Source organism: Phyllostomus discolor, chromosome 9 (assembly GCF_004126475.2).
Source record: "Phyllostomus discolor isolate MPI-MPIP mPhyDis1 chromosome 9, mPhyDis1.pri.v3, whole genome shotgun sequence".
NCBI classification, from domain to species: domain Eukaryota; kingdom Metazoa; phylum Chordata; class Mammalia; order Chiroptera; family Phyllostomidae; genus Phyllostomus; species Phyllostomus discolor.
The window spans coordinates 60,238,748-60,254,050 of NC_040911.2; the positions used below are offsets into that span (position 1 = coordinate 60,238,748).

A 15,303-nucleotide genomic window follows, 5' to 3' on the forward strand; every position below is an offset into this window, starting at 1 on the left:
AAATATAATTGAATGTGGATTATTCTAAAGTTGGTTATGCCTGGGTGTGTTAAAAGGGCAAACTAAAATGGGCTAGAAGAGTTGAATAAAGATTATGTAAGTCGTAGAGTTCTGTCTACATTGAAGAGGGCCTGTGTAAGTCACAGAGGTTATATACAAATTGAAGGAGGATTTTATAAGGGGAAAAAAGGGAATTGAGAAAGGAAAAGAAAGAAAAAGAAAGAAATTTTAAAAAGCAAAGGATTGTGAAGGAAAAGGGTAAGAAGGAATAAAGGAAAAAGATATATGCCACATTCATGTATAGCATGGGAAGTAAATACACTGGAGTCAATGCCTAAAGAAAAGAGGTAGAAGCCAAAAAAAAAAATAAGAAGGAAAATAAAACATCTAAATCTTTTTTAAAATTTTATTTTAATCATTGCTCAAGCACATTTTTCTCCCTTTTACTCCCATTCCAGCCCCCCCCACCCATTCCTCCCCACCTCCCTCCCATTTCCACCCCCCCTTATTTTTGTCCATGTGTCCTTTATATTTGTTCTTGTAAACCCTTCCCATTCTCCCCTGAAATTCCCTCCCCTCCCTCCTCTGGTCATTGTCAGCCTGTCCTCTATTTCAATGTCTTTGACTATATTTTGCTTGTTTCTTTGCTTTGTTGTTTAAAACACTTCTCCAGTGTTTTAAAGGACATACAGAGGATCTAGAGACACATGAAAAGATGTTCAATATCGCTAGCTATCAGAGAGATGCAAATTAAAACCACAATGAGACACCACTTCACACCAGTCTGAATGGCCATCATAAACAAAGCAACAAACAACAAGTGTTGGAGAGTTTGTGGAGAAAAGGGGAGCCTAGTGCACTGTTGGTGGGAATGCAGAACTGGTACAACCACTATGGAAAGCAATATGGAACTTCCTCAGAAAACTAAAAATGGATTTGCCTTTTGACCCAGCAATTCCACTCCTGGGACTAGATCCTAAGAACCCTGAAACACCAATCCAAAAGAATCTATGCACCCCAATGTTCATAGCAGCACAATTTACAGTAGCTAAGTGCTGGAAGCAACCTAGGTGCCCATAAGTAAATGAATGGATCAAAAAACTATGGTACATTTACACAGTGGAATTCTATGCAGCAGAAAGAAAGAAGGAACTCCTACCCTTTGCACAGCATGGATAGAGCTGGAGAGCATTATGCTAAGCGAAATAAGCCAGGCAGTGAAAGACAAGTACCATATAATTTCACCTTTAACAGGAACCTAAACATCCAAGTCTTTGAAACACTGCAAATTCTAAACCTAGGTGCTACCAGGTCCAGAGATCAATAGAGCAGTTTACTCACTGCTTAAATTCATTACAACTTGCAGAAACAGCAGGTGCCTGTCTTTCTAAGCAGAGGGAAAAGTGACACATTTATTTTTTTAATTACTTTATTATTGTTCAATTTCAGTTGTCTGCATTTTCTCCCCCTACCCATCCTCCTGCCAAACCTCCCTCCCTCCCTTGCTTCCACCATCCCCCTTCGTTTTGTCCATGTGTCCTTTATAGTAGTTCCTGAAAACCCTTCTCCCCATTGACCCCTTATTCCTCTCCTCTGTCTATTGTTAGATTGTTCTTAATTTCAATGTTTCTGGTTCTGTTTTGTTTGCTTTTTTCTTTTGTTGATTATGTTCCAGTTAACAGTGAGCTCATATGGTATTTGTCCTTCACCACTGAGTGTTCAAAAAACTATGGTACATTTACACAATGGGATTCTACACAGTGGAGAGAAAGAAAAAGCTTATATCTTTTGCAACAGCATGGATGGAACTGGAGAGCAATATGCTAAGTGAAAAAAAGTGACACTTCTAAAACTCAGGTTGTTTTTTAGCCACCCTTTGGAACTTCATTCACACTGTTCCCTGACCATTGCAAACTGAGCAGCCAAGGTTTAAGGGCTGAAAGCCAATAGAAGAGGAGCCCTCGGAGGATGGTGAGGATCAGACTTCCAGGGCTAAACAGAAAAAAAGTAATGAGAAAAAGTGAAAGAACTGCTAGGGTCCATAGCTAATGGCTATCACATGACCCCATGGGATTGGAAAGTTCTAATAAAAACCTTGGTAATACCAGCTTACTAATTTATTTGCTACTTTAAAAGGAAACACCGAATTAACCTTACTGAGGTGTCGCTCCCTGCTAACTTAAGCTGAGCTAAGTCTTGTCAATCAAACAATTCAAACTAAACAGTTAACTCCCAAATCTGAAATCATTGAATTACTTTTCCTCCCTTACCAACCACAAAGGAACTGTTGATTTCATAATTTGGGAAAGAAGGTACGCTTTTGTCTCCTCTCCAGAAGGACCCTTTGAGCTGCAGGCAAAGAGGGTGAAACCATATCATAAAAAAGGCTACCCTTCTCTGTGATCCACCTCTTTTTCCATCAGAAATCCCCATTCCAGGAAGAAATAGTGTGTATGAAGAAGATGATTTTGTCACCCACAAACAACTCAGTTGTAATCCAGGCATCTTTAAGCTCTGTGTCACTCCCCTGAAGTGGAACTACAGTCAGCACTCATGAGGAGGTCCAACATGGGTTGCAAAGGGCCTTTTCCTCTGATTTTAAAGGACAAATCCATCAACTCCAGCTTGAGCTATGTTAACAACTTCAGGGCATTAGAGGATTTACTAAAGAGGAGGTCTTTCAGACCCTGCTGGACAACTTACAATGGCTCAAACCAAAGACTTGGTGGAAGGACTAAATTTATGTGTCTGGGTCATGGGGGCTATAGGATGCCTCCTAATCATTGTAGTCTTTTGTGCCTTGAAATGCATATGCAAATTGTCTTCTAGGTATCATATAATTGCTTTCCAGAAAAGCAAGTAGCAGGCTTCATTGGACTTACCACCCTGACCACCATAACAAACAAAAAAGGGAAGATGTTGAGGACTACTCTGTGTGGTTTTAGAGACTGTAGACCCACTAGAGCAGGCCTTGAAAGAGGCCAATAAGTCTCACTGGAAAATCAGGAAACCCAGGTGGCAGAAACAACCCAACTCTAACACCAAGGGTTCTATGGGAATCAGGCCTAATATATACATTGTATCCTTTGAAGCTTGTGCTGCTTTGCTTTGTATAGCCCTGTTGGTGTAAACTGGATGTTTAAGCTCAAGGGATAAGGAGTAAACACCTTATTTCATGAATACATCTTAAAGATCATCTGTCATCAGCATGTCTCAGAGACCCTGACCTATGACAAATCTCTGTGTTCCTTCAATTGCTATCTATAGATAATACCTGTTTTTGTATGACTATAGCCTTTTTATGTTGACTGAAACACTGTGCATGTATTCTGTATACACCTACACATACCATTCCCAATAAAAGCCATTTGGGAGAAGGTCTTGGGACATTCCCCACTAGAGGGAATCACCACCCCCTTTCCCACCAGAGCAACAAGATTGTGTCTGGGATGATTTATTCTCATCCACAGTGGCTGGGACAGCTCTGCCAGACAGGGCTTCTCCCACAATTATGGGCCTCTTCAGAGAACATAAGAGGATGTTCCTTTCAATTATGCAGTTCCTTGTGTAGATGGCCTGATAAGTGCACATGGAGGACAGAGCCTTCAGTAGCCCACTTCCCTTCCCTGTGATTAGGAATGACCCACTACCAAATACCACCCACTGTGAGCCTAGCCCAGAGATGTGGAAATTACCTGCATTCTTATGAGTGAAATGAAAGAGGAGCATGAATTGGAGAGTAAATAAGCAAATAGATGGATGGATGGGTGGGTGGGTAGATGGATGGATGGGTGGATGGATGGATGGATGGATTGACAAATGAATGAACAAATAAGAATGCAAACCAACCACTGGGGCTCTACAAAAACCACATGAACTGGGCAGCTTGACTCACTCAACACTCTGCACCTATAGCCAAAGTGAGAATAATAATAATGATAAGTTCTCTACCACATTTCACTCTCAGAGACTTCCCTGGAAAATAAATAATCCAGAAGAACACAAAACTGACATGGATCCTGAAAGTGCTCTGAGATGCCTTTAATCCTCCTGGTGCTTCAAAGACCTAACTACAGACAAATTGACACTCTCTAGAGGAAAACAATCTTCTCCTGTGAGAAGCCAGGAGCTCCTTCCCCACCTATTTCTGCACACAGGTGCTGTTCAGAAGGGTGAACTTGGAAATCCATGGTTGGGCATCCACAACAAAAGTGCAGTCCACCTGAAAAATGTAATCACAAGACACAAATTCAGAACACGGTAACACATGAGAGCACTTAGCATGAAAAAATTAATGGAAGCTCAAGATGCACTTAAAACTACAAAAGGAATAAAAGCAAAAACCGTGGTCTGAGTAAGACTTATAAAGCTCAAGGCTCCACCAGGATGATAGGAAGAGGTTACCTGAGTCTGCTCATTTGAGCCCAGGGGCTCCTGAAAGGATGCCTGATGGAGCCAACACCTGACTCTGAGGGATCTCCCAGTGCACATGATGATGCATGAATGGCCCCTGCCCTGTCACACTGCTCATGAGGTGATCCACATAGACATCTACCCACTCAGCAGAAATTGCAAACCCACCCCAAGTGGACACTGCCCCCAAGACTGGAGTAGAAGGGGGAGACCAGCCCGATTGATGGTGTAACCCTAACGGAAGCCCATCCCCGAGGTCTGAGTCCCATGGAACTGATGTCATCTCATAGGATGGCGAACAAGAGCTTGGACTGATGGAGAATGTCCTTGCATCCCAGGATACTAGATGGAGAGGTGGGATGACCAGACTAAAGAGTCTAGGATCCAGAAGGATACAAGCAAAGAAATAGTGAGGACCACAGGCAGCAGAGCACCTGCCTGAAGCCCAAGGTCCAGGAAACACTGAGGCTGGGACCCAAGGGTAGGACTCCATTCAGGGAGGAAAGTCAGTTGGGTGTTATCAAGGTTTCCTTAGTCAGCCAGGCTGGAAGTATAGGGATCAGCTCACTGCTCTGCTGGGAGGAGCTCTACTTAGAATGACCACCTTCTCCCCTCTAGTTAGGAGCCCTGTGACTTGGTGGGAGAGGATTCAGGACCCTCATTCTACCCCAGGAGTGTCCCTGAGATATAGGGGGAAAGGGTGTAGGACTCTCAGTCTGCCCAAGGAGTGTTCCTAAAGACTTTCTTAAGCCTCCTCTCATAGACCTTCTTTGACATTATTTTTCATTCCCAGAAGGTTCTTGATTGTTTGGTTGTTTTTATTTCAAACCTTTTTCTTGCTTGAGCCTTCTTGCAAGGGGCAGTTGTCAATGTCTTCATCATGTTTTTTACAAATTGTGCGGCCCATCTCCAAGTCCATTAAATAAATCCAAGTAAACTGCTGTCAAGAAGAAATTATAGAAACCACTATCAAATACTTACTTTGAACTGAGTAAAACAAAGACAATCGAACAGAAAAGTGGGCAAAAGGTGTGAATGTGCAAATGTATGCCTATAAATGACAATACCTATAGGTGAACTTTTTCTTATTTTGTAATTTTTTTATTTATTTATTTCACTAATTCCTTAATATTCTCTATTTCTTTTACAAAAGATGTCCATATGTGTACTCAAAGCTAGAATCTCCCCTGCTACACTTCTCCTGATGGTTGATATTGGATCATAATATCAAGAGTGCCAGGAACAGGGAGTGGGGGACATATTCATAGGATTGAAAGTTCAACAACAATGAGCCTACATATGCTCCAGCCACATCTGACACATGACCCGTCTATCAATCTTATGCCTGAGCACAGTCAGACACCAGGAGAACACACAGAATTATTGCTTCTAAAGAGAGTAGAATAATAAGCATGCTTCTCTTCTGACTAGACATAAAGGCTGCACTATTCCTTTAGGGGGCTGGAAACACTCTGTCTCTTTCTGCAGAAGCTGTCTGCACAGAAGAGTTATCTTGTAGATATTCATTGAGGTGATATTTATGAATCACGTGCTGTATGTATGTTTATTACGCTTCTATGAGAAATTTTTAAAGTTATGATTTCATTTTCTTAAGAAGAGGTCCATGAAAACTAGGGAAGAACTCAAACACAGAGAAATCTAGCCAAAAATTATTGCAGGCAGGAACATGCCCCTCTCACTGGACTGACATGGAATTGTTTAGAAAGCTAATTTGTTTGGGGCTCAAGAATCCCTGCAACTGATATGACACCCACTTGTGCCTGGCCACACACCAACAACACACTCAGACACACAGACACTCATGCACATTCAGGCCCCTTGAACAGTCATCAGACCCTGAGCTAGGACAGGGTTCAGAGTCTGGGGCAGGAGCAGTAGTGTTGTTGTCCAAAGGGTCTGTGTGGCCTCCCCAGGTGCAAGGCTGAGATGCAACACAAGAAAAGAGGCTGATGTCAGGAAATGGGAAAGACTAAGGGAAGCCAGTGCCCCTGTGCAGGTGAGGTCCACCCTCCTATTCATCTCTTCCAGACTGTGGTCAGTGGTGGGACCCTGCACATCAAATCCCCACCAACATGACCTGGCCCAGAGCTTTTCATGAAGAACCAGAATCTGGGCATGGACAGAGTGACTCAAGGACAACATTATTCAATTCAAATGATGCAGGAAGTGGTAAGAATAAACATCAGTGGGAAGGTTTGCATAAACAAGACCCTAATGACACCTGTATTTCTTTCAGGCCCAACCTCTTCCTACCTTTAATGCCCTATAACCTACCACCTCCTTGACCTTCAATAACTGGGTCAGGAACACTAAATGTCATATGTTCTGGCTAGATTTTTCCATGTCTTCCTGCAACCTTACCACATTATTTTTTCAGTGTTAGAGTTACTGCCTACCCATGTGCTCAAAGGCTAAAACTTTGGGTCCGCCACTGACCCCACTGTTTCTCCCATATCCCACATCAGTGCACCCCACACCCACCATTAAGCAGACCCAGAAGCAAGCACTTCTACCTCCTGGCAAGCAGGAGACCATACTGCCTCATGGTCTCAGCTTGCCAACAGGCTGTGGAACCCACTATGCCCGCAGCATCCAGAGAGATATTGCTAAATCATCTGAATGACTTCTTCTCATGGGTTTCCATTATTCTGAGAATAATGTCCCAAGTCCTAACCTGTGGCTCTGAAGGTGTCCCACCCCCACTTCCCTCTGCATACTTAATTTATATGACACAGGTCCAGAAACTTTTAGGTCATTCACTAGGACACCTGAGACTTGTCCTTGTTCAGAGACCTCTTTGTGGCTGCCTGCCCTACTTGTGCCTAAACCTCTACCATGTGACCAGGTCCTTCCAAGAGTGCCCATCACAGAGGGGCCCTTTCTGACCTCCCTTGCCCAATATACATTGCCTCCCCATGGCCCTGGGTCCCTGCATTGACAACTCTTATCTCATCCTTCCACTATTTCACCAGCATAACAGTCCCATGAGAACACTCTTCTGCCACCTCCCACCATACCTGAACCCACAGTGGCTGCGAGCTCAAGGCCTGCTGACATCGAACAAGAAATATCTCAGCGTGCTGCTCACTGATCAGCACAGTGAGGTTCCCAGAAGTCTGGCCAAAGCCTGAAGTCAGGCATGCCTGTGATACCTTTCCATGTTGGTTTTTGGTTTTCAGCTACCACTTCTCTTTGTCTTTCTCATTACCTGTCAGTCTCCGCTGTCGTTGCTTCTCTCAGCTACCTCACTTGAGAGATTGCTTTTATCTCCCTCACACTGCAGATGAATCTGACACTAGTGTTTTTTTTCTGTTATCTTCGTCCCTTCTCCACCCTGTTTTTCAGGGGCTTCACTTACTAAGGAAACAAAATAGAAACTTAAAGCACTTGTAATAATACCTTATATTGTTAAAAAATATTTACTGAAAATAACAAAAAAGTCCTTTTTTGTGAAGACAAAGGATTCTCCCCCCACCACTATGCAACACAAGCCAGGTTTGAGGGCCAAAATAAAGCCTCAGGGATGGGGAGGAACATTTACCTTGTGCTGGCTTCTCCCCACCCACAGCAGCTTGTAAGCATACTCATCCATGTGGGCTTGGTTGAACTGAAACATAGCGAATTCCACACACATGGCAAAGAAATGCGTGTTCTTATTAATATCCACAAAGCCAGAACTGCAGACAGGAGGCCCCAGTAAAAAGAGCCCCAGGAGCAGAGGCACCTTCAGGAACATGCTGTATAGTGTCAGCCCTACAGTTCAGCAGCACACAAGTGTTGGGTAGCAGCTGCTGTGGACCTTTCTCCATAACAATAATCCCACGCAGCCCTGTCCTTCAGAATCCTGAGCTTCTGATTGGCATCTTGTCCAGCTCCTCCTCCCCACTTCCTGCCTTGTCATTAAAAAACAGAAGGCAGAACATTTTTCAACTTGTTGTTACATAAGCATTGGTCCCAGGGACATTCATCCCACATGATCTGTTTCTTGAACATTTCCAGGGCTGCCTCCTCCTGCCTTAGCCCAGGCATAAGAGGGCCTGGGTGAGGGTCTTAAGCCCACCTTGCTTGCCCTCACAGCAATGTAGCCTGGGCATAGCAGAGTCACAGGGATTCTTAGAAATACTGATGAGCCCTGGGTCATGAGGATTTGATCTAAACACCAGGTCAACCTCTGACCTTCAGTGTAGCCCACAACCTCAAGAAGTATCAGAAGGGTCAGTAAGTGGTCAGTATCTGGGTTGGGACACAATATTCTACACTACTTCTGGCACCAGAGGACCTGATTGCCATGAGGCTTGCCCATGCCTGACAGTGAAGAGGATTTTTATTATTCTGGGATGGGCCTACCCCCAAAATGGCTACCCCACTGTGAGCATGGTCAAAGATATGTAAACAGAGAGGTCACAGGTGGCTTTTCCTTAGAAAAATTGTCTACATTCCTATGAGTAAAATGGAAAAGGGGCATGAATTAGAGAGTAAATAAGCAAATAGATGGATGGATGGGTGGGTGGGTAGATGGATGGATGGGTGGATGGATGGATGGATGGATGCATGGATTGACGAATGAACAAATAAGAATGCAAACCAACCACTGGGGCTCTACCAAAACCACATGAACTGGGCAGCTTGACTTACTCAACACTCTGCACCTATAGCCAAAGCGAGAACAATAATAATGATAAGTTCTCTACCACATTTCACTCTCAGAGACTTCCCTGGAAAATAAATAATCCAGGAGAACACAAAACTGACAGGGATCCTGAAAGTGCTCTGAGATGCCTTTAATCCTCCTGGTGCTTCAAAGACCTAACTACAGACAAATTGACACTCTCTAGAGGAAAACAATCTTCTCCTGTGAGAAGCCAGGAGCTCCTTCCCCACCTATTTCTGCACACAGGTGCTGTTCAGAAGGGTGAACTTGGAAATCCATGGTTGGGCATCCACAACAAAAGTGCAGTCCACCTGAAAAATGTAATCACAAGACACAAATTCAGAACACGGTAACACATGAGAGCACTTAGCATGAAAAAATTAATGGAAGCTCAAGATGCACTTAAAACTACAAAAGGAATAAAAGCAAAAACCGTGGTCTGAGTAGGACTTATAAAGCTCAAGGCTCCACCAGGATGATAGGAAGAGGTTACCTGAGTCTGCTCATTTGAGCCCAGGGGCTCCTGAAAGGATGCCTGATGGAGCCAACACCTGACTCTGAGGGATCTCCCAGTGCACATGATGATGCATGAATGGCCCCTGCCTTGTCACACTGCTCATGAGGTGATCCACATAGACATCTACCCACTCAGCAGAAATTGCAAACCCACCCCAAGTGGACACTGCCCCCAAGACTGGAGTAGAAGGGGGAGACCAGCCCGATTGATGGTGTAACCCTAACGGAAGCCCATCCCCGAGGTCTGAGTCCCATGGAACTGATGTCATCTCATAGGATGGCGAACAAGAGCTTGGACTGATGGAGAATGTCCTTGCATCCCAGGATACTAGATGGAGAGGTGGGATGACCAGACTAAAGAGTCTAGGATCCAGAAGGATACAAGCAAAGAAATAGTGAGGACCACAGGCAGCAGAGCACCTGTCTGAAGCCCAAGGTCCAGGAAACACTGAGGCTGGGACCCAAGGGTAGGACTCCATTCAGGGAGGAAAGTCAGTTGGGTGTTATCAAGGTTTCCTTAGTCAGCCAGGCTGGAAGTATAGGGATCAGCTCACTGCTCTGCTGGGAGGAGCTCTACTTAGAATGACCACCTTCTCCCCTCTAGTTAGGAGCCCTGTGACTTGGTTTGGGACCCTCATCATATGCCAGGAGTGTTCCTAAAGACTTTTCTAAGTTTCCTCCCACTGCATAGATTCTTTGCAAGATAATAGAAAATATATAAATTGGTTTCTGCCCCCTTATTGTTGGCACAGAGCTCTTAGATCTCTCATAAGTTCCCAAGTTATAAGAATGCTAGGAGCATTTTTGTTCCATTGAGGTGGCTCTGTGAGGACTCCTGGATAAGGATTGGTCACCAAAAAGAACGAGAAATGATCAGAACCTTGGAATTTTTAGCCCTGCCACTCCTATCCTCTAGATAGGGGAAAGGAACTGGAAATAGACTTAATAATCAATCATGCCTACATGATGAAGCCTCCATAAAATCCCCAAAATATAGAATTTAGGGAGCTTCCAGGTGGGTGAACACATCCATGTACTGGGTGGGGAGGGGAGTGAAGCACCTGTGTGGGTAGCTCAAGTCTGGCCCCTCCACAACCTCAGAGATCATTTGGCTGCCTACCCAGCAGCCATAAGGAGGAAGGAAAACAGTTTGTATCTGGATTTCCATCCTTATCAAGGCCCCTGCATATATCACAATCTTGCAGCATTTTCATACACTACCAGGGCTCCCTCCCTAACCCAATAAGTAGTGCAAAGACTAGAGGTGGGGTATAGCATTTCACCCTGATTCACTGCCACTGATATATTCCCCCACAACGTGAATAATAAATGGCATGTCCACATCTGCTTGTCCTCTGGGTAGTTTTATATTTTTTTCAGAATATCACACACACAAAAAAGTGTAGCTTCCCAGCTTGGACCTCCTGCATTACAGCCCCTTAACCGCATGGGAAGAGAAGATCCTGCTTTCTGGATCTCCCCATACCTATTCCTATATATCTCTTCACCTGGCCCTTCCTTTGTATTCATCATATCCATATAATCATAATTTAAGTGTTTCCTGAGTTCTGTGAGCTGCTCCAGCAAATTAACTGAACACAAAGAGGTGATCATGGGAACCTCAGATTTGCAGCCAAATCAGACAGAAGTAATGAGCAACCTGGGGATCTACTCTCTGTAATTTGCATTTGAAATTGGGAGGTAGTAGTCTTGTGTGACTGGCCACTTAACCTGTGAAATTTTGCACTGTCTCCAAGTAGATAGCATCACAGAATTGCTAGTGTTTGGTGACCACAAGTAATAGGATTATTATTGTTTTAAATTCTCAGAAGGTTCATGTTGCTTTGGGGTTGATTTTACTCTCAAAGCTTTTTCTCAGGGGGAGTTTTTAATATCTCCATTATATTTTTTTTTACAAATTATGCAGCCAGTCTACATCCATTTAAAATATCATTGTCCACTTCTATCCAGAAAAAATTGTAAAACATCTACTAAATATCTGCTCTTAATTAATGAAAAGGAAAAAAGTGGAGCATCAAGTTGACAAGTGAGAAAATGATTAGAATGTGCATATAGGTGATAGAGGCATAAGTACACATGGTTTGCCTCCTCACACAACCACATCAGAATTACAACTAAACTACAGGAGAACAGCCTGGCTGGTATGGCTCAGTGGATTCAGTGCTGGCTTGTGAACCAAAGGGTCACCAGTTGGATTCCCAGTCAAGGTACATGCCTGGGTTGCAGGTCAAGTCTTAAATATAACTCATAACAGCATGAAGTCCTAAAGAAAAACATAGGCAGTTAAATTTCAGATATCCCACACAGCAATATTTCCATCAGTATGTCTCCTAGGGAAAGGGAAATAAAAGAAAGAATACACAAATGGGACTGCATCAAAATAAGAAGTTTGTACATGGCTAAAGAAAACACCAGCAAAATGAAAAGAGAACCAACCTTAAGGGAAAATATACTTTCCAGTGATACCTTGGTCAAGGGTTTGATCTCCTCAAAATATAAAGATTGCATATGGCTCAACACCAGAAATACAAACAATCCAGTTAAAAAATGGGCAAAGATTCTGAACGGACACTTTTCTAAGGAGGACATACAGAGGGCCCATAAATATATGAAGCAATGTTCAACATCACTAGCCATCAGAGAGTTGCAAATTAGAACCACAATGAGATACCACCTCACACTGGTTAGAATGGTCATCATTAATAAACTAACAACCAACAAGTGCTGATGAGGATGTAGACAAAAGGCAACTCTATTGCACTGTTGGGAATGCAGACTAGTGTGGCCACTGTGGAAAATAGTATGAAATTTCTTAAAAAAACTAAAAATGAAACTGCCTTTTGATACAGCAATTCCACAGTGAAGATTATACCCTAAGATCCAGAAACAAAAATTTCAAAGTTCCTGGGGACCCCTGTGTTCATAGCAGCATTATTTACAACAGCCAAGTGTTGGAAATAGTCTAAGTGCCCATCAGTAAATGAGTGCATCAAAAATGTGGTACATTTGCACAATGGAATACTACACAGGGAAGGAAGGAAGGAAGGAAGGAAGGAAGGAAGGAAGGAAGGGAGGGAGGGAGGGAGGGAGGGAAGGAAGGAAGGAAGGAAGGAAGAAGAAAGGAAGGAAGGAAGGAAGGAAGGAAAGGAAGGAAGGAAGGAAGGAAGGAAGGAAGGAAGGAAGGAAGGAAGGAAGGAAGGAGAGAGAGAAAGAGAAAGAAAGAAGAAGAAAGAAGAAAGAAAAGAAAGAAAGAAAGAAAGAAAGAAAGAAAGAAAGAAACAAGAAAGAAAGAAAGAAAGAAAGAAAGAAAGAAAGAAAGAAAGAAAGAAAGAAAGAAAGAAAGAGAAGAAAGAAAGGAGAGAGAGAGAGAAAGAAAGAAGAAAGAAAAGAAAAAGAAGAAGAAAAAAGAAAGAAGAAGAAGAAAGAAGAAAGGAGGAAGGAAGGAAGGAAGGAAGGAAGGAGGAAGAAGGAAGGAAGGAAGGGAGGAGAAAGACGAGAAGAAAGAAAGAAGAAAGCAGAAAGAAAGAAGAAAAGAAAGAAAGAAAGAAGAAAGAAACAAGAAAGAAAGAAAGAAGAAGAAAGAAAGAACAGAAAAAAGAAAGAAAGAAAGAAAGAAAGAAGAAAGAAAGAAGGAGAGAGAGAAAGAAAGAAAGAAAGAAAGAAAGAAAGAAAGAAAGAAAGAAAGAAAGAAAGAAAGAAAGAAAGAAGAAAGGAAGGAAGGAAGGAAGGAAGGAAGGAAGGAAGGAAGGAAGGAAGGAAGGAAGGAAGGAAGGAAGGACGAACGAACGAGCATCAAGCATCTATCTTTCTGGACAGCATGGGTGGAACTGGAGAATATTAAGCTAAGTGAAATTAGCGAGGTGGTGATAGACAAATACCATATGATCTCACCTATAAGAGGAATCTAATGAACAAAACAAACAAATGAGAAAAATAGAATCAGTGGCATGGAAACAATGAACAGATTCACAGTGACCAGAGAGAGAGGAGTGGGTGATAAGGGGGTGAAAGAAGGGGAAGCATCTACTCAAGGTTCCTCTATAAAGGATCCATGGACATGAACAACAGTGTGGAGACTGACTGTGGGAACCAGGTTGGACTGGGCAAGGGAAAGCAATAGGTGGAAAATTTGGACAACTCTAATAGAACAACAATAAAATTAATTAAATGTATATTAAAATAAATAAAATAAAAATACTTAAGGGGAAAATAATATGCATACAAATAGGATATATGCATCATATACAATTTCACTGTCAGGATATAATAGCAGAAATCTTTCCCTAAACACCATCAAACCATGCAATAGTATCTCCTTATGGGACTGGTTTGTTTTGATCTGTCAAAAGTAACTCAGATCTGTATGGAAAACCTACAGAAGCAATGTGGTGGGCAGGAGCCAGGCCCTCAAACTGGGTTTTCTCATGGGAATCAGGCCTAGCAAATGCATACAGACTATTATGGTTTGCTCTTGCTAAAACTCCCTCACCCTGATCTAAAACAATAGATGTTCATTGTCTATCTTCAAGGTAATTTCCAAAGCCTGTGTGAATTTTCCCAAGGACAGAGCTAATCAGCTTGCTACCTTTCCCTTCTGCATTTGTTATTTTCATTTCCTTGATTGTACCAAAAATGTAGACAATAATATTCTATGTAACAGATAATAAGTCCTTCTTTGATGTAAGACCCAAGAAAAACAATAAAAGCCTGTCCAGGCAAGGGTCGGTGCACTCTCCCCTTGAGAGAGTGGCCATGCCATCCCTTTTTCTCCACAGGATTACTGTAGCCTGTGCATTTGTTTTTGTCTTCAGTCACAACATGCAGATTCTGCAGGGCAGATTCTGCCACAATCTCCCCTGTCACACTCCTCCTGATAGCTGATACTAGCTCATTACATTGACAGTGCCATAAACTTGCAGTGATGGGGGGCACATTCACAGGATTGAAAGCTCCACAGTGATGAGCTGTAGCCATACCTGACACAAGACCTGTCTATCAGTCTTATGCCCAAGTGCAGACAGCTAACAAGAGAACACAGACTTTTTGCTTCTATAGAGAGTAAAATAACAAGCATGTTTGTGTTGGACTGAAAGTCAGAGCTGCATTATATATTTTGGGGACCCAGGGGGTTGGAAACTGTTTCTCCCTGCAGGAGCTAGATGCATGAAAGGGACACCGTGCAGACACTCACTGAGGTGATATTTATGAATCAGGTGCTGTTTGTGTGTTTGTTAGCCTTCTATTAGAAGTTGACAATAGTCTAACTTGGCAGCTCTGTTGGTTGGAGCATACCCTATACATGAACAGTCTGCAGTTCTATTCCTGGTTGGGGCCCATACTTACATTGATAGTTTGATCCCTGGTTGGGACTTGTGCAGAAGGCAACTGATTGATATTTCTCTCTCACATTGATCTCTCTCTCTCTCTCCCTCTCTTTCTCATGACCCCCATCTGTCCCTCCCTCCTTATCTCTCTAAAATTGATAAATATGTCCTCAGGTGAGGATTTTAAAAAGAGAAGTTATTAGGACTTCTAGCAAAGATGAATACATAAGTAGATACACTTTTCCTCCTCACACAACCAAAATAAATATAACGACAAATTTAAAAGCAAAAATTAACCAGAACTGCCAGAAAATCAAACTGTATGGAAGTCCAACAACTGAGGAGTTAAAGAAAAAC

The 15,303-nt window shown here is 42.7% G+C and overlaps 1 protein-coding gene across 1 annotated transcript; it reads right to left on the minus strand.

Annotated features, from left to right (window-relative positions):
• Window positions 1-4,026: 4,026 nt before the first annotated feature.
• LOC114506051 (probable cystatin-15) lies at window positions 4,027-8,930 on the minus strand. Its single transcript, XM_028523579.2, has 3 exons — window positions 7,976-8,930; window positions 5,243-5,353; window positions 4,027-4,222 (listed from the first exon to the last, which is right to left on the minus strand). Exons 1-3 carry the CDS (start codon window positions 8,168-8,170, stop codon window positions 4,142-4,144), a joined length of 387 nt encoding a protein of 128 aa, XP_028379380.1. The 5' UTR covers window positions 8,171-8,930; the 3' UTR covers window positions 4,027-4,141.
• Window positions 8,931-15,303: the final 6,373 nt, after the last annotated feature.